The sequence below is a fragment of the Jaculus jaculus genome, chromosome 1, assembly GCF_020740685.1.
Source record: "Jaculus jaculus isolate mJacJac1 chromosome 1, mJacJac1.mat.Y.cur, whole genome shotgun sequence".
NCBI lineage: Eukaryota > Metazoa > Chordata > Mammalia > Rodentia > Dipodidae > Jaculus > Jaculus jaculus.
This window is the reverse complement of record NC_059102.1, coordinates 164869981-164890004: the sequence shown is the minus strand read 5'-3', so window position 1 is coordinate 164890004 and position 20024 is coordinate 164869981. Positions and strand designations below refer to the sequence as shown.

At 40.5% G+C, this 20024-nt stretch overlaps 1 protein-coding gene across 1 annotated transcript in view; it reads right to left on the bottom strand.

The window, feature by feature from the left end:
* The window catches only part of Atl3 (atlastin GTPase 3), an 81926-nt gene that overhangs the window by 7432 nt on the left and 54470 nt on the right, over positions 1–20024 (bottom strand). The window contains exons 6-11 of the mRNA XM_004656575.3: positions 18157–18213; positions 17491–17583; positions 16156–16294; positions 2442–2569; positions 1805–1861; positions 162–233 (exon numbers count right to left, since the gene is read on the bottom strand). Of these exons, the coding sequence (XP_004656632.1) occupies positions 162–233; positions 1805–1861; positions 2442–2569; positions 16156–16294; positions 17491–17583; positions 18157–18213 (546 nt within the window). The remainder of the gene's footprint in view (positions 1–161; positions 234–1804; positions 1862–2441; positions 2570–16155; positions 16295–17490; positions 17584–18156; positions 18214–20024) is intronic.

The following is a 20024-nucleotide window of genomic DNA, read 5'->3' as shown; positions in this document are numbered from 1 at the left end:
GGGTCCTTAGGCTTTGCAGGCAAGTGTCTTATCCATGAAGCCATCTCTGCAGGCCCCCCACCAAAAAAAAGATTTTTTTTTTTTTAAAGTTTGGGCCTTTGAAATCATCAACAATGCTCAAGTACTGATATTTTTCAGAAAGGGCGTTTTGCTCCACATACCTCTTCCATGTTGTTGTAATAGATGTCCTTGGCAGAGGCTGCAGCAGCTAAGTTGTTAGCTTCAGCGGTAGCCTTTTAAGAAAGGAAAGTGTGAACGGTATATCCTTCTTTTAAGACACATACACAGCCAAGTAGAAATCTCTTACTGGACTCCCATTATTCCCTTTTAACATTCTGTTATTTTCTTTAGGTTTGCATATAGTTCAACTGATAAAATATACATTTCTTGCCAAATTTTTGACCAAAACATCTGTTCTTGCACCTAAGATACACCTGCATAAATTAAACCTCCTAAAATCTAGGAAAATTACCATTTCTTTGCTTTAGTTTTAAATATTTTATTTACTTATTTATTTGAGAGAGAGGGGGGCACAGAAAGAAAGAGAAAGAACAAATGGGTGTGCCAGGGCCTTTAGTCACAGCAAATGAACTGGCTTACGTGGGGTCTGGGGAATCAAACCGGGGTCCTTAGGCTTCACAGGCAAAAGCCTTAACCACTAAGCCATTTCACTAGCCCCTCTTTGCTTCAATTTTAAATTAATTAAAAAAAAAATAAGCCAGGCCTGGCATGGTGGCGCATGCCTTTAATCCCAGCACTAGGGTGGCAGAGATAGGTCAATCACCATGAGTTCGAGGCCACCCTGAGACTACATAGTGAATTCCAGGTCAGCCTGTACTAGAGTGAGACCCTACCTTGGGGGAAAAAAAAAAAAAAAAAGCCAGGCTGGAGAGTTGGCTTAGCTGTTAAGGCGCTTGCCTGTAAAGCCAAAAGACCCAGGTTCAATTTCCTAGGACCCACACAAGCCAGATGCACAAGGTGGCACATGTGCATTTGTGTGGAAGCCCTGGCACACCCATTCTCTCTATATATCTGCTTCTTTCTTTTTCTCTCTCAAATAAACAAATAAACATTAAAAAAGAAAATAAGCCAGGTATGGTGGCACATGCCTTTAATCCCAGCACTCAGGAGGCAGAGGTAGGAGGATCACTGTGAGTTCAAGGCCACCCTGAGACTACATAGTGAATTACAGGTCAGCCTGGGCTAGAGTGAGACCCTACCTCAAAAAACCAAAACCAAAACAAAACAGACAAAAAAAAAAAGATGGCAAAATTTGACCAGGGACAAACAAAGGTCAGTAGTAGAAGTTGAGCAACTGGGTTAGAGAGTGAAGGCCCTGGGTCCAATCCCAGCATCTCAACAAGTATCAATCCCAGACTCTCAATAACTCTGGGAAAATGTTTTGCTACAAAGAAATCACTATTTGGCAATAAATACCTTCATATGTAGCATATGAAAATTCTTAGTTATTAAAAAAACCTCACCAGTGAGCCCTAAGTATGGGAGTCAAGACATACTCTACGAAAGGGAAACACAGATGACTAGAACTGACTTGTCTACCACAGCGGCTATGCTTCCACAGAGGGTGTCGTGCAGGAAGCACAGACCCATGCTATTTCAACTGCCTTACTGTGACCATGGACAAACCGGAGGGCATCCACACTGTTGTGAATGTGCTAAAACTCCATAGAGCTCTCAAAAAAGGAAAGGAGAGCAGTCCTACTCTTTTAAAGGACTCAGTTTTATCAGGCCTGAGTCAATTCCAGCAACAACATAATATTTGATATAGCAACAATTTGATTACCTGAAGCATGGATTTAGGGTGAGGCAGATCTTCTCCTTGGTAAATTTTAATATATGCCTTAAAATTAAACATAAAAATGACATTCTAAAATATTTTGCTCTTACTTTAGTTTTTGAAAACAGTGAACACACAAATGCATATTCTTAAAAGACCTAGATCAATAACCAGGAATTAGGAAAAACACAACACACCTTTGGGTGCATGTTAGCAGTTTTAATTTTCCAAAATTATTCTCAAGCATCAACAAGCCTACTAAGGCTAGGATTCCCACCAGACAACCCATGCACACTGGCCTCACCACAACCCACAGGCAGATCATACACCTGGAGGTAGTCATGTCACATTTAGGTGCCATCTCTTACTCACAGAAACTAACCACCTCCTGTCCACACCATCTTCCTTGAGGACCAATCTTCCTTTAATCACAGTAATCACTACTCTAAGAGAGTGCAAAAAACACCCATTTGGTTCTCAGGCCCATGCTGCCACCCAGTGGCCCACTCCTGGAAGAACATAAAGGCATCAAAATGCCCCTCACCACCTCCCCCAGGAAACTTAATACTGAAATTTAGAATGGACCACAACCTGGATCAGTATTACAGAAATTAAATAGTTAAAAACTAAAACTCATATTTACCTTAAAATACTCCAATAGTCCCCGGCAAGTGACTTTTGAGCCGTTGATCTCCTTTTCCATTAATTTAGAAGGGTTTAACACATAAGGTATCAATGCCTGCAATTGTTCCTTGAATTCACCAGCAATATCTACATACAGGATCATGTAGAAAACCAGAAGCCAATGTGAGCATAAAACAAAATCTTTACAGTATTTTAAGTATTTCTTAGCATTTCATAATTGAAAGTAGGGGCAGGCCCCAGTCCATGTTTGACACTTTTTGGCTGTGTCCAGGTTGATGAACTTTGTTTTCTTCCTTTCTGACATATACACACCTCCTTCCTAGTTCAAAACAGAATGCACAGAACAGCTTTATCTTAATTTCCATCCTGGGGTATCTAACTGCTCTACGCCCTAGCTGTTTAAGAAGTTCCACATCGGGGCTGGAGGAATGGCTTAGCAGTTAAGGCATTTGCTTGCAAAGCCAAAAGACCCAGGTTTGATTCCCCAGGACCCACGTTAGCCAGATGCATAAGGAGGCACATGTGTCTGGAATTCGTTTGTAGTGGCTGGAGGCCCTGGCATGCCCATTCTCGCTCTCCTTCTTTTTCTGTTAAATAAATAAGTTTTTTTAAAAAAATAGAAATTCCACAATTGTTTTGGTTTGGATTTTTTTGTGGGAGGATGTAGCCCAGGCTACCTGCAACTTTCTGTCCCCCTGCCTTTGTCTCCCATGGAAATTTCACCTTATTTATTTATTTTTTTGAATTTTTTAAAGGCAGGGTCTCCCTCTAGCCCAGGCTGATGTGGAACTCACACTATAGCCTCCCAAGTGCAAATTTTCACTTTTTAAAGAATGTCATTAAGCCAAGCATGGTGGTACATGCCTTTAATTCCAGCACTCAAGAGACAAGAGGTAGGACGATCGCCATGAGTTTGAGGCCACTCTGAGACTACATAATGAATTCCAGGTCATCCTAGGCTACAGTGAGATCCTGCCTCTAAAAACCAAAAATATTTATTTATTTTATTTGAAAGAGGGAAGAAGAGAGAGGAAGAGGTAGGTAAAAGAGGGAATGGGCATGCCAGGGCCTCCAGCCACTGCAAATGAACTCCAGATGCAAGTGGCACCTTGTTTATTTGGCTTACATGGGACTGGGGAATTGTACCTGGGTCCTTAGGCTTCATAAGCAAGAGCCTTAACTGCTAATCAATCTCTCCAGTCCTATGTTAGATTCCTTATTTGCATTATATTATCCCCAGTCATTCTTAGCCAAATGTCTATATGAAATAGGACTGCAGGTTAGGTAGTTATACAAATATATACTTGAGAAAAATACTTTTTTTCAACTTGAAAAATATATCAGCTCTACTTACAATCTCTCACAATCAAGTTTATGTGGTGCTGGTTATGGTGGTACACACCTATGATTCTAATATTCCAGAGAATGAGGCCAGCCTGGACTCTATATCAAGACCCTGTCTCAAAGGAAAACGGGGCCTGGTGGTGCATGCCTTTAATCCTATAAGGCAGAGAGGCACAGTTAGGAGGATCACTGTCAGTTCAAGGCTAGCCTGAAACTACATAGTGAATTTCAGGTCAGCCTAGGTAGAACAAGATCCTATCTCAAAAACAACAACAACAAAAAAGTCATGGACACTTCTCTCAAAAATTCAATAAAGTTGGGGCTGGAGAGATGGCTTAGAGGTTAAGTGCTTGCCTGTGAAGACTAAGAACCCCGATTCAAGGCTTGATTCCCCATGACCCACGTAAGCCAGATGCACAAGGGGGTGCATGCATCTGGAGTTCGTTTGCAGGGGCTAGAGGCCCTGGTGTGCCCATTCTGTCTGTCACTCTCAAATAAATTAAAAAAATAAACAAAAAAATTTAAAGAAATTCAATAGTTTCCCTAAAATGATAAGCTATCCATCCATCTTCTAAATCTAAACACTACAGTCATCTATCATTTAGCAACAGGGACACATGCTAAGAGCTATGCTACTTTCTTCATTGTGCTGTTATTATATAATACATACACAAATCTTCATGGGGGGTTAGGGACATGGCACATCTGGCAAAGCTCTCGCCATGCAATCATGAATATTTGAGTTTGGATCCTTAGAACTCATGTAAAAATATCAAGCATAGCAGCAAACTCCTAAAATCCTAGTACTCAGGAGGCTGCAGGAGACACCCAGATCCCAAACTCAAGCTGACTAGCTACAGTAGCCAAATTGGTGAGCTCTCCAGGTCCAGTGTGAGACCCTGTCTCAGTAAATAAGGTAAAGAGCAACTGAAAAAGACACCTAAAAGCTGGGTATGGTGACTCATGCCTTTAATCCCAGAATTTGGGACATTGAAGGAGGAGAATCACCCCAAATTTAAGACTAGTCTTGGTTAATGAGTTCCAGGTCAGCTTTGGCAACAGTGAGACTCTGCTTAAAAAAAGAAAGAAAAAAAAAAAAAAAGCCAGGCGTGGTAGTGCACACCTTTAATCCCAGCACTCGGGAGGCAGAGGTAGGAGGATCACTGTGAGTTCTAGGCCACCCTGAGACTACACAAGTCAGCCTGGCTACAGTGAGACCCTACCTCAAAAAAAAAAAAAAAAAAAAAGACACCTGACATCAATCTTTAACATGTACCACCCACACACACACATGTATGCACATCCACACAAACACATGCACTGACGTGCATATACATGCACATACACAGGCAGAAGCAAGACAACAAAAGAAATCTACATGAAATAACGTACAATACACCTGGGCTAAACTATAAGACAATCTTATAAAAGATGGGTATTGACCAAAATGTTATATACCACATGGCTCTATATAAACCTTCACAAGAACTAAGGTTTCTTCATGGGCAACCCTCAAAATAACTGTAGTTCCTTAAACAGATACAGAAGACACACTACTATCATTTTAAGTGAGGAAAAAGAGAAAATTATTTTCAAGTCTCTCTATTTGAAAAAAGACTTGTGGAGGCAAGAGAGATAGCTCAGTGGTTACAAGTACTTCCCTCACAAAATAGCCTGAGATTGCCTGAGTTAGATTCCCCAAAACTCACATCTAAAATCCCAGTCCCATGGGGTGCACAGATCAGAGAATTGGTGGGGCTCATGAAGACAGAAGTTCTGGAATAAGCAAGAAACTCCATTTCAAGGAATGATAGAGGGAGGACACCCAACATTCTGCTCTCCACAGGTGTGCCTACACACTCAAGCCCATCTACCCCACACACACACCAAAAAGAAGTACTTGTGGCTGGACATGGTGGTACATGCCTTCAATCCCAGCACTCAGGAAGCAGAAGGAGGGGGATCACTCTGAATTTGAGGCCAGCCTGGTACTACAAGAGAGAGTTCTAGGATAGCTTGGGCTAAAAGTGAGAACCTACTTCAAAAAACAAAACAACAAAAATAATTAAATAAAAAGATGACTTATCTGTGAAGCCTAAGGACCCAGGTTCGATTCTACAGGTCCCACGTAAGCCAAATACACATGGTGGCACATGCATCTTGAGTTCATCTGCAGTAGCTAGAGGCCCTAGCATGCCTGTTCTCTCTATCTCTCTCCCTCTCTCTGTCTCTAATAAATAGATAAATAAAAATAAAGTATTTAAGAAAATTACCTGTAATCAAAGTATGGGGATACAAGTCTGTAATCCCAGCACTCAATATAATGAGGCAGGAGGACAGTAGGTTAAATGCCAGCCTGAGGTACACAGCCAACTTGAAGCCAATCTCCAGTAAGACTCTGTCTCAACAATACAATAGTATTTACTCTTTTCTTTTTTATTTTTCTTGAGGTAGGGTTTCACTCTAGCCCAGACAGACCTGGAACTCTCTGTAGTCCCAGGCTAGCCTTGAACTCACAGCAATTCTCCTACCTTTGCCTCCCAAATGCTGAGATTAAAAGGGTGCACCACTACACCTGGCTTTACTTTTTTAAATTTAAATTTAATTTAATTTAGTTTATTTGAGAGAAAGAGAGAGAGAAAGAGAGAAAATGAACATGACAGGGCCTCCAGCCACAGCAAATGAATTCAAACACATGTTCCACATGTGCATCAGGCTTACATGGGTTCTGGGGAATTGAACCTAGGTCATTAGGCTTTAAATGCCTTAAATGATAAGCCATCTCTCCAGCCTTGGCTTTACTCTTTTTTTTTTTTTTTTTTTTTTTTTTAAGTTTTTCAAGGTAGGGTTTCACTCTGGTCCAGGCTGACCTTGAATTCACTCTATAGTCTCAGGGTGGCCTCAAATTCTCAGAGATCTGCCTACCTCTGCCTCCCATTTACTGGGATTAAAAGCATGTGCCGTTGAGCCCAGCTCTGGTTTTGCATCTTTTAATAAAAAGATCCTACATCATATACTAGTCTTCAATGTAATAATAAACAAGTAATAATTTCCTTAAATATTTTTGTTGGCAAAGATAGGAGGATCACTGTAAGTTCGAGGCCAGCCTAGGACTACAGAGTGAGTTCCAGGTCACCCTGGGCTAGAAGAAGATCCTTGAAAACAACAACAAAAAATCATTTATTTATTTATTTATTTATTTATTTATTTGAGACAGAAAGACTGAAATATACAGGTACATCAGGGCCTCTTGCCATTATAGATGAACTTCAGACATATGTGCCATTTTGTGTATTTGGCTTTACATGGATAATAAGGAATTGAACCCAGGCAGGCAGGCTTTGCAAGCAACAACCTTTAATCAATGAGCCATCTCCTAAAACCCTACATTTAATCATTTATTATTGACTTCTTTCTTTTCATTTCTTTGCATGAGTGTATGTATGTGGTTATTCATGTATATATAGATATACATGTGTGTGCAAGTATGCACATGAAGGCCAGAGAACCATGTCAGGTGTTATTCCTCAGGAACATTATCCACCTTTCTTTTGGTCTCTCACTGGCCAGTAATCTGCCAAGAAAGCTACACTAGCTCACCAGAGACTAAAGGATCCATCTGCCTCTGCCTCCCACCTCTGGGATGACTGTTACCATGCCCAGCTTTTTTTTTTTTTTGAGCAGGGTCTCACTTTAGCTCAGGTTGACTTAGAACTCACTCTGTAGCTCAGGCTAGCCTCAAACTCACATTGATCCTACCTCAGCCTCCCAAGTTCTGGAGGCAGCTAGGATCCTTTATTACTTTTCATTACTCTGTGTGTGTGTGTGTGTGAGTGTGTGTGTAGGGGGGCTTCAAGATAGGGTCTTGCTCTAGCCCAGGCTGACCTGGAATTCACTATGTAGTCTCAGGCTGGCCTCAAACTCAAGGCAATCCTCCCACTTCTTCCTCCTGAGTGCTCAGATTAAAGGCATGTGCCACCATGTCCAGCTTAGTTTTTTGTGTTTGGGCTTTGGTTTTGTTTTTTGTTTTTTTTTTTTTGTTTTTTTTTGGCAGCATTTTTAATTTGCAAGAAGAAAGAGAATGAGAGAGAGGAAATAGGTGCATCAGGGCCTCCTGCATTGCAAACAAACTCCAGATACATGTGCCACTTTGTGCATCTGGCTTTACTGGAGATTTGAACCTATGCTGCAAGGTTTTATAAGCAAGTGCTTTTAGCTGCTGAGCTATCTCTCCAGTCAAAAGTATATATTCTTTATTTTTATTTTTTGTTTTTGATTTTCAAGGTAGGGTCTCATTCTAGCCCAGGCTGATCTGGAATTCACTATGTAGTCTCAGGGTGGCCTCAAACTCAGTGATCCTCCTACCTCTGCCTCCCAAGTGCTGGAATTAAAGGTATGTGCCACCATGCAACCACATCTGGCCTATTTTTTAATATTATTTATTTATGAGAGAGAGAGAATGGGCATGTCAGGGCCTGTAGCCACAGTAAATGAATCCCAGACCCATGTCCCACCACGTGCATCTGGCTTACATGGGTTCTGAGACATCAAATCAGGGTCCTTCCACTTCATAGGCAAGCACCTTAACCGCTAAGCCATCTCAGTAGCCCCAAAGTATATATCCTTGAGCATAATTTTTACCTATTTATTTGCATAGTTCCTTAGGATAAATTCCTAAATAAATACTGGATCAGAGTATAAACATTTTAAATTTTGATAATTCCAAATTACTAGTGATAAAGACTATAATCTATACCAGCATATTTGTACTTTTCTGGTTACTGGAGTGCTCATAAATTTTCATTAGTACATACTGACTCATCTGGTTTGGTTGGCTGGGTGTTTTACAGTGCTAGAGATGAAACCCAGAACCTTATGCACACTAGGAAAGTCTCTGTAATTAAGATATATACCACTGCATTTATTTTTTCATTGTCTTTTCATAAGAAAGGAAGACTTAAACCCTATAAATGTATTTTATACTTCCATCTCTTTTGTGTGTGTGTGAAAGAGGAAGAGAGAATTGGCATGCAGGGCCTCTAGCCACTGTAATCAAATTCTAGACACATGTACCACCTTGTGCACATGCATGACCTTGTGCATCTGGCTTACGTGGGTTCTGGGGAATCGAACTTGGGTCCTTGGGCTTTGCAAGCAAGCACCTTAACTGCTAAGCCATCTATCCAGCCCTACAGTTTTATCTTTAATCAGAGAATCAAATAGGGTCTAAGAGAGCTGTGCACGTTGGTGCATGCCTTTAATCCCAGCACTCATGAGGCAGAGGTAGGAGGATCACCATGAGTTCAAGGTTACCCTGAGACTACATAGTGAATTCCAGGTCAGCCTGGACTAGAGTGAAACCCTACCTCAAAAACAACAACAACAACAAAATAAGGTCTAAGACAAAAGATTGTTCATACTAAATTTGTTACCTATCTTATAAACATAATAGCCATGAAATAGAACATTCACTCTTTAGTGATTATGGCTGAGAAGATGGCTCAGAGGACCAGGTACTTGCCATATAAGCATGAGAACCAGAGTTCACATACCCAGTACCCACACAGGCATCAGCTGAGAGTGGCAGTCGCCTATAATCCCAATGCTCAGGAGACACAGACAGGAGATCCCTAGGACAAGATACTAAGTACATGAGCTGAATCAATGAACTCTGGACTCAACTGAGAGACCCTGACTCAGTCAATAAAGAGAACAGCAATTAAGGAAGACACCTGACATTCACATGGCCTCCACACGCACATATGCATGTGCATGTACACACACACACACACACACACACACACACACACACATTATGTAAAAAAAAAAATAGTGATTAAATCATTCATAATTTGTAAAAGGGTTGAACAATGCCTACCTTCCAAAACTGTACATCTCCTGGACCCTTGGAATGTGACCTTACTTGGACATAGTCCTTGCAAATGTAACTATCTAAAATGAGGACTTACAATGGCTTAGAGTAGGCTTTAAATCTAATAACTGCTGAGCTGATACAAAAAAGACAGAAGATGACCATTTGACAACAAAGAGATTAGTGACACAACCCCACCTAAGGATGCCTGGGATTCGAGAACTGTCATCAACTCCCAGAAGCTAGGAGAAACGCTCGGAGCAGATTCTCCCACAGAAGCTACAGAGAGAACCAACCATGACTTCAGACTTCTGACCTTCTGTGAGGAAATAAATTTCTACTGTCTTAAGTAAGCCATCCGATATGTGGGAATTACTTATATAACATGCACCCCCAAAAGTGATACAAAATTTTCCAAAGTCACAAGTCATAGAACTTAAAAGCTGTCTTCTTCCTGAACAAAAAATGATAAAATGAAACAGAATTTCAAAACAGAAGGCTCTGAACTGGAGGGATGGCTTAGTGGTTAAGGTGCTTGCACACAAGGTAGCACATGCACCTGGAGTCTGTCTGCAGTGCCTAGAGGCCCTTGATGTGCCTATTCTCTCTTTCTCTGTCTTTCTTTCCTTCTAATAAATAAATAAAATTTTCTCAAAAAGCAGAAAGCTAGGCGGGTGTGGTGGTGCACACCTCTAATCCCAGCACGCAGGAGGTAGGGGTAGGAGGATCACATGAATTCGAGGCCACCCTGAGACTACATAATGAATCCCAGATCAGCCTGGGCCAAAGTGAGACCCTGCCTTGAAAAAGAAAAGAAAGAAAGAAAGCTTTAAAATATTCAAATGCTTTAAAACATGGAAGAGGGCTGGGAAAAATGGATCAGTAATTAAAAGCTCTTATTTACAAAGCCTGCTAGCCCTAGTTCAACTCCCAAGCTATGCACATAAGCTGGACCCAATGCACAAAAGACTTGTATTTGTTTGCAGTGACATGCACACATACACCACAAATAAGTAAATAAAACTTAATAAATAAAATGTGAAAGGATGCTGTCTTTCTATATTTATTCATAATAACCTGAGGTCACCACAAGAATGGCACAGTGGTGCATCCCTGTAGTCCCAGCACTTGGGAAGTAGAGGTAAAAGGATCACCATCAGTTCCAGGCCACCCTGGGACTACTCAATCTAGGCTAAAGTGAGAACCTAAGTCGAAAATATAACACAAAAAAATGAAAAGGCACAGTAAGTCAGGAATGGTAGATCACACCTTTTTTTTTTTTTTTTTTTTTTTTGGTTTTTCAATTAACCACACAATTTTAAAAAAAGACTATGGAAATAGAGAGTTCTCAAAGGAAAAAATACAGATGACATGTAGTAACATCTGAAAAAGTGTTCTACAACCTTAGCCATCAGGGAAATGCAAATTAAAACTACTTTGAGATTCTATCTCACTCCAGTCAGAATGGCTATCATCAAGAAAACAAATGACAATAAATGTTGGTAAGGATGTGGTAAAAGGGGAACCTTTCTACACTGTTGGTGGGAATGTAGTCTGGTACAGCCATTATGGAAATCAGTGCGGAGGTTCTTGAGACAGCTAAAAATAAATTTACCATATGATCCACCTATAGCACTTCTAGGTATATATTCTAATGACTCTTCTCACTAACTGAGAGATACTTGCACAACCATGTTTATTGCTGCTCTATTCACAATAGCTAGGAAATGGAACCAGCCTAGATGTCCCTCAATAAATGAATGGATAATAAAGATGTGGTACAACTATACAATGGAGTTCTATTCAGCAGTAAAAAAAAAAAAAAAAGAAAAAAAGAAATTATGAAATTTGCAGGAAAATGGATGGATCTCGAAAAGATTATACTAAGTGAGGTAACCCAGACCCAGAAAGCCAAACATCACATATTCTCTCTCTAGCTACAACTGTTTAGACTTGTGTGTGAGCTGGAACCAAAACTCGGTAGCAGAGGCCAGTAAGCTAAGGACTTTAGGGGATGATATTGCATATATGTAAGAAGAACAGATTACAGGGAGTGGAATGGCCTAAGTGAGGCCAGGGGAAGAGATTAAGAGAAGGGTGGGGGGCTGGAGAGATGGCTTAGTGGTTAAGTGCTTGCCTGTGAAGCCTAAGGACCCCAGTTCAAGGCTCGATTCTCCAGGACCCACATTAGCCAGATGCACGAGAGGGCACATGCGTCTGGAGTTCGTTTGCAGTGGCTGGAAGCCCTGGCGCACCCATTCTCATTCTCTCTCTCTCTGCCTCCTCCTGTCTCTGTCATTCTCAAATAAATAAATTAAAATGAACAACAAAAAAAATTTTTTTAAAGAGAAGGGTGTGGGAGGGTTAATCAAAATTCAAGATGTTCTGAATAAGACATATGAAATCCTACTTTTTTGGATAATGGCACACCCAGAAGCCATAGATTGCTACTAGAAAATTTTCAGTGCCAGGGATGGGATACCTTCCAGTGAGTTGTTGACCAGAAAGGTCCCTGTTGCCTCCAAAACATTAAGGCTATTGCCAAGGCCCTTGGTTTCCCACAAGTAACAGAAGGTAAGATCCTATTGCTAAAGACTTCACATGCTTGGGCAGCAAGGTCACTGAGGAATCAAGCTTGTGCTGAGCTGAAAACTTCTCCCTGTATCCCAGCCAACTGAAAGCTGGAAAAAGCTACACTGCATACAGCCCTATGGGAGACAGAAGTCATCAGTGGGAAAAACACTGGACACTGGGAGCCTTCAGTTTGACCAGACAGGCCAAATGACCAAAGGGGTGCAACAGTGGCATGTCTGCTCTGGGGAAAACCAACTGTTCTCTAATTGGACTGGCGGCCTGCTCTATGGGATACATGCCTAATACTGAAAACCTAATCAAAAGCCTATGGCAGGGGCAGTCATGAGCCTTAAGGGTATATATAAAGCCTGCTTTTGTCTGGCTAAATGCATATATTATTCTCACCAAACTGCTCTGAAAGCACTACACTTAAAGTAGATAGTCACATATTAATGCTACTTTCACTTTTGGTTAAAGAAGCTTCTCTTTTCAGATGGTAGTAACCACTGGAATGACCCAAAAGGCAACATAGTGCTGAAAAGTGATAGAGGAGTGTCCAGCACTGAAATATCTCTTTCATACCCTCTAAGGCTCAGGGTCCACAGCGGAAGAGGTGGCAGAAAGAATGTAAGAGCCAAAGGAAGGGTATCACTCCTTACAATGCAACTGTCCAGAGAAAAATTGGCCTTAATATCCAAGACTTCACAGGGCCTAGCAATACCTACACAAGACCCTCATAACAGGAGAAAAAGAGTGAAGTTGTGAAGGGGAAAGTAGGGGAGTAGAGGGAATTATCATGGTTTATTGTAAGTACAGATGTTGTCAATAAAAAACTTTAAAATATATTTCATTTATTTATTTGAGGGGAGAGAGAAGGAGAAGGAGAAGGAGAAGGAGAAGGAGAAGGAGAAGAAGAAAGAAAGAAAGAAAGAAAGAAAGAAAGAAAGAAAGAAAGAAAGAAAGAAAGAAAGGGTGCTCCAGAGCCTCTAGCCACTGCAAACAAAACTCCAGATACATGTACCACCTTGTGCATCTGGCTTATGTGGGTCCTGGGGAACCAAACCAGAAATCTGCTCTTCGCAGGCAAGTGCCTTAACTGCTAAGCAATCTCTCCAGCCTTAATGTTTTAAATAAAAAAATTCACTACCACCAAACATGGTGGTACTTGCCTTAATCCCAGTACTTGAGAGGCAGAGGTAGGAAGATCACTGTGAGTTCAAGGACAACCTGAGATGACACAGTAAAGTCTAGGTCAGCCTGGGCTAGAGTGAGACCCTACCTCAAAGGAAAAAAAAATAAAATAAAGCCAGGCATAATGGCTGGCACACACCTGTTAAAAAAATAAATAAATAAAGCCGGGCATGGTGGCACACACCTTTGATCCCAACAATTGGGAGGCAGAGGTAGGAGGATCACCATGAGTTCAAGGCCAACCTGAGATGACATAGTAAAGTCTAGGTCAGCCTGGGCTGGAGTGAGATCCTCCCTGGAAAAACAAAATAATAATAAATAAAAGAACACTACCTACTCCTATACTCTTGCACTCAACTTTCCCTACTTAACTTTGAAAATTCCTTCTCAAACTGCTCTTTAGGTAAAAGGTTCTGGTTCTAGCTCCATTTGCCTAAGCAGACTTCTCTACCAAAGCCAGGCCTTGATCTTGTATTTCTCAATCATTATATAACAAGCTCTAGAAGCATCCTCTTCAGGAAAATTGCCAACCACAATCACAATCACAAGTGACAACCACAATCACAAGTGACAATCAGAAAGTAAAGGTTAAGTCTCTCAAACTTAATTTGTTTTGCAATACTAAGACCAGCTAGAATGTAAACCTTGCATTGTACAAATACATTAACTTTTTTTTTTGAGGCAAGCCCAATAGACCAGCCTTTTTCTTTCTCTCTTTCTTTCTTTTCTTTCTTTTTTTTTTAATGAGAGAGAGAGAGAGAGAGAGAGAGAGAGAGAGAGAGAGAGAGAGAGAGAAGAGAGAGAGAAAGAATGGGTGCACCAGGGCCTCCAACTACTGCAATCAGACTCCAGATATGCGTGCCCCCTTGTGTGTATGTGTATGCTTGCATCAAAGCATCTGGCTTACCTAGGACCTGGAGAGTCGAACATGAGTCCTTGGGCTTCGCAGGCAAGCACCTTAACCGCTAAGCCATCTCTCCAGCCCATTTTTCTTGTATCAACTAAATCAAATCAAGTGGACATGATGTTCTTCATATTTACTGAAACTATGAAAGCTGTTCACTTTGAAAGGCAAGTTGCCCTGATAACTCAAGAGTACATAGTCTCTGTAGACTTCCTCCAAACAACCAAGAACTTCTATTTCAGCATGGTTGGGACATCAGGATCTGGATCTGTCTCTGCCCTACCTCTTTTAGCTAAGCACATTGGATGAGGTACTTAACTTTGTTTCTTTGTCTTTAAGATAAAGGAAATGATGGAATTACTTCATGGAATTACTGGGAGCCTAAATATGAAAGCACCTTGACAATGTTGGAAACTCAGCGGGGCCTCCCAAACTGGCAGCTATTATTACTACTTTAAGAGAAAACTGAGAAGCTCTCACTAGCTTAACAGAAGTATAACCTTAGTATAACCATTAGGTAACTCAAGGTCTCTATTTAAAGAAAAAAAGTAGGGCTGGAGAGATGGCTTAGCGGTTAAGCTCTTGCCTGTGAAGCCTACGGACCCCGGTTCGAGGCTCGATTCCCCAGGACCCACGTTAGCCAGATGCACAAGGGGTGCACGCATCTGGAGTTCGTTTGCAGTGGCTGGAAGCCCTGGCGTGCCCATTCTCTCTCTCTCTCTCTCCTCCTCCTCTCTGTCACTATCAAATAAATAAAAATAAAAATAAAAATAAAAATTTAAAGAAAAAAGTAATATAGTAGAACTCAAGAGTCCCAACTCTGACTCTCTAACCTATCATATATTCAGTACTTTTCATCATTAACATGTGACCTACCATCAGATTTTGCTACAATCATAAATAAGTTGAAAATGAGAGTATGGTCATGCAACATGGTACCCATCCTAAGGAAGATAAATTGTACTTCATAAATATTAGCTGTCTTGGGTTTAGTCTTCCTTCCCTTAGCACTTCTATCTCCTGTAATCAATTACCATAACATACCTGTTAGAAAGATCTCTGAAAGCTGGATATGGTGGCACATGCCTTTAATCCTAATGGGAGGCTGAGGTAGGAGGATTGCTGTGAATTCAAGGCCAGGCTAAGACTAAATCCAGGCCAGCATGGGCTAGAGCAAGACCCTACCTACAAAAGGAAAAAAAAAATAGAAAAGAAAAGAAAGAAAGATAGATCCCTGAAGGACAACCCATCACATTTTCAGATGAGAAGCAGACAAATTAATTCTAATAATCACAGTCAGGAACTAAATCTAAAATAGACTCTAAATATTATTCTTTTGTTGTTTTCTTTTGAGGTACGGTCACACTGCAGCCCAGACTGACATAGAACTCACTCTTGTAGTCCCAAGCTGGCCTGGAACTCACAGTAATCCTATGTCTGTCTCTTGAGTGCTGGAATTAAAGATGTATGCCCCCACACCCAGCACTATTATTTTTTTAACAAAACATATTGTATTATTTATTTGACAGAGAGAGACAAAGAGAGAATGGGCATGCCAGGGCCTCCTGACACTGCAAATAAACTCTCAATGCATGCACCATGTTGTACATGTGACTTTATATGACTACTAAGGAGTCAAACCCAGACCTGTAGGCTTTGCAAGCAAGTGCCTTTAACTGCTGAGCCATCTCAACCCCTAAATACTAAGCTCTTTCCAAGAGACCACATTAAATTTCTTAAATATTCACTAGATTCATAACTGATATTTACTAGTTATTATTTAATTCAAAACAAAATCATTTATAGAGCAACAACATTGTAACACACCTTTCAATTTCCCATCAAAGTCAGGGCTTGTGGCTACTTGGAGTCCTGGATGTGGTAAGAGAAAACAGGTCACATCGGAGAAACATGAGTGAATATGATTCCGAACATTCTGAATTTCTTCATGTTGATGTTCCTTTACCTGTCAATGAAGGTCAACAATTTACCAACCAGACTACTCAGTTTTCTTCACTAGGAACCACTATTATGAGGACAAAGGAAAGAAGACTTCACAGTTGATGGACTAGAGTGGCCAATAAGAAATTCAGACCCAAGAAGCAAAAATTAACCATGCTTGGTTCCTATAGTTAACCAAGAACAGGTACCAGAGGCTGTTTTAAAATATACTACACAACATTTAAGAACAAAAGAAGGGTAGCAGACACTGACAATGCTCTCCTGTGCTATGGTTTTGGGGAACAGGCTAGGCTTGTTTATATGTATGCCAAAGCAAATAACATTGCACAAGAATAGAACTAAATTCTAAATGTTCCAAAAGCAAACTGCAGAAGCAACTTTAAAATGTGAAATGAGAGCCAGTTGTGGTGGCACACGCCTTTAATCCCAGCACTCTGGAGGCAGAGATAGGAGGACTGTTGTGAGATTGAGGCCACCCTGAGACTACATAGTTAATTCCAGGTTAGCCTGGACCAGAGTAAGACCCTGTCTTGAGAAAACAGAACAAATAAACAAAAGTGAAATGAAAAGCTATAACCATATGTGGCCTTTTGGCCAGAGCTGTTTTCTACAGTTCTTGTACCCAGGTTCCATACCCAGATTATTTAATTTTACCATGAAGAAATTATACTGGTTTATGCTAAGATTCATATACTTAGTATCATTTTCTTTTATTTTTTTATTTTTCAAGGTAGTGTCACACTCTATCTAACCCAGGCTGACCTAGAATTCACTATGTAGTCTCAGGGTAGCCTTGAACTCACGGCAATCCTCCTACCTCTGCCTCCCAAAATGTAGGGATTAAAGTTGTGCACCACCACACCTGGCTCATTTTCTTTTTTTAAATTTAAATTTAATTTTATTTATCTGAGAAAGAGAAAGAGGCAGACAGAGAGGGAGAAAAATGGGTGTACCAGAGCCTTCAGCCACTGAAAACAAACTCCAGAATGCATACACCACCTAGTGCATCTGGATTCCATGAGTCCTGGGGAATTGAACCTGGGTCCTTTAACTTAGCAGGCAAGTGCCTTAAATGCTAAACCATTTCTCTACCCCTTAGTATCATTTTCAATAATCTGTTTTAAATACAATAGCCAAAAGCAAATGAGAAAATTATCACTAGTTTTACATAATTCCTCAGAAGATTATACTCCCACTTACCTGTAAACGCTTATCTAAAAACGCCATTCCTCCTTGTAGTCCATAGTTGTATTCATAAGGGAAACTCCAGTCTCGAACCAAAAACATCAGTGTCTATTTTGACAGAGTTAAGACATAAAATTGAAACATCACATGAATGCATTTTCAAGATAACTGTACTGCTTTTTGCATTGTGTCAATTTTGTCAAAGGAAGCCAGGACACAGTGGAGGATTTATTTATTTCATAATGTCTTAGAAACTTTATAAACCCTAGAAGGACATGTCTAAGACAAATGAGAGATCAATAATGTCCCATCTGCTACTTTATTCCCACTAGTTAATAGAAGAGACTGTGGAGAGGACCTTAAATTCAGTGATTGCCCTAAAGCAAGTAGAGGGAATGTAGTTAAGTACAAGCATTAGAAAAGAATAGAAATAACTATGCTTTGGTGTATGTCTATAATCTCCTCTAAGCACTCCTGAGGCTGAGGCTGAAGATACCTTAAGCCCACAAATTTGACACTAGCCTTGGCAACATAACAAGATCCTGTCTCCAAAAAGTACCAAGATTTCCTAAGCTTCCAGGTTGTGTAAAAGAGGCAGCAATCCAGATCTGCCTGAGTTGTACTTTTCTGATCTGAGAGCTAAAACAAATATATGAATTATATTCATAGTTAATGTTTTACCTGGAAAGGTTTTTGGAAAATTTCATCCATTGCTAGACGACCATATTCTGTGAAGAGCTTTAAAAAAAGACGTTATTGTTTGTAAGTCACATTTATTTAAACTAGGTCTATGATATTCTTTAGCAAAAGTATTCATTTCACAGACTGAATATTATGCTGAAACTAAAGTTCTACAGTTTTTTAAAAAAAGCCCACAGGGAGCCACATACCTTAAAATAATCCTGGTTATTCCTCTTTCCCACATTCCACACCCCACTTCATAAACAAGCCCTCCACCATCCAATCACTCGCCACTTCCATTAACACTGCTCCTTCCTTCCCTCCTCTCTCCTCAAGGTAGGGTCTCACTCTAGCCCAGGCTGACCTGGAATTCACTAGGTAGTCTCAGAGTGGCCTCAAACTCACAGTGATCCTCCTACCTCTGCCTCCCGAGTGCTGGGATTAAAGGAGTGCGCCACTACGCCCAGCTCTTTTCTGGTTTTTTGAGGTTAGGGTCTTGCTCTAGCCCAGGCTGACCTGGAATTTACTATGTAGTCACTGGCCTGAAACTCAGTGATCCTCCTACCTCTGAATCCCGAGTGCTGGGATTAAAGGCTAGAACATGCCCAGCTAGAATGCAGCTTCTTAAACTGTGGGCCATGACCCTCTATGAAGTCATATAACTGAATGTGGGGGTCATGAAAAATTTAGCAACAGTAAAAAGTTTCTGAACATACAATGACCAAAAATAAACTCAAAGCCAGATGTGGTGGTGCATGCCTTTAATCTCGGCACTCAGGAGGCAGAGATAGGAGGACTGCTGTGAATTTTAGGCCACCCTGAGACTACATAGTAAATTCCAGGTCAGCTTGGGCTAGAGTGACACCCTGCCTCAAAAAAACCAAATATATAAAAACCAAGTAACTAAATAAATAAACTCAAGAGCATAATCAACCTGAGGTATTTCTGACAGCACTCACCCATGTTACATCACACTTCACTAAAGCCTTAGTTCTGAACACACAACATGTGCTGTGTACTATGTATGCATCACACCATGCAACACCAATGAATAAAGGCTGAAACACCCCAGCTGAGATTCAAGACTACTGTATGTTATCAACTACAGAATTTTACTGTACATATGAAGTTTTCTGCTCTTATAGAAACAACTGTTTGGCCCAGGGATTTAGCTTAATTGGTAAACCACTTGCCTTGCAAGTATGTGGCCCTACCACCACAAAAAAAGAAACAAAAGGAGTTGGGGAGATGGCTCAGCCATTAAAGGTGCTTGTTTACAATGCCTGATAGCCTGAATTGGATTCCCAAATACCCTTGTAAAGCCAGATGCCCAAAGTAGTACACATATCTGGAATTCATCTACAGTTATCAAGAGGCCCTGGAATATCCATTTATTTTCTCTCTCCCTCTCTTTCCCCTTCTCTCAAATAAATAAAAGTATGTTTTTTTTATTTTTGTTTTTGTGTTGGTTTCTCATGATAGGGTCTCACTCTAGCCCATGCTGACCTGGAATTCACTATGTAGTCTCAGGCTGCCCTCAAACTCATGTCAATCCTTGTACCTGTACTTATGTCTTATACAGCCAGGGTCATGTAAAAGTTTCTCAGTTGAAAAGGGATCATGAATTAAGAAACTAGAATGAGTTTGGAATGAGAGGAGAGGGAGGGATTGAGAAAGTGACAATAGACATGCAATTTAAGGGACAAAATACAGGGGTGGAAGGGTGTAGGGAGGACAAGAGCAAGGAAGGAAGAGGAGGAAGATTCACAAAACTAAAGACAGAATGAATTAGTTTTACAGAAACCTATTTCTTCATTAGCTAATTAAAACATGTAAGATTCTTTTTTTAAATTTTTATTAACATTTTC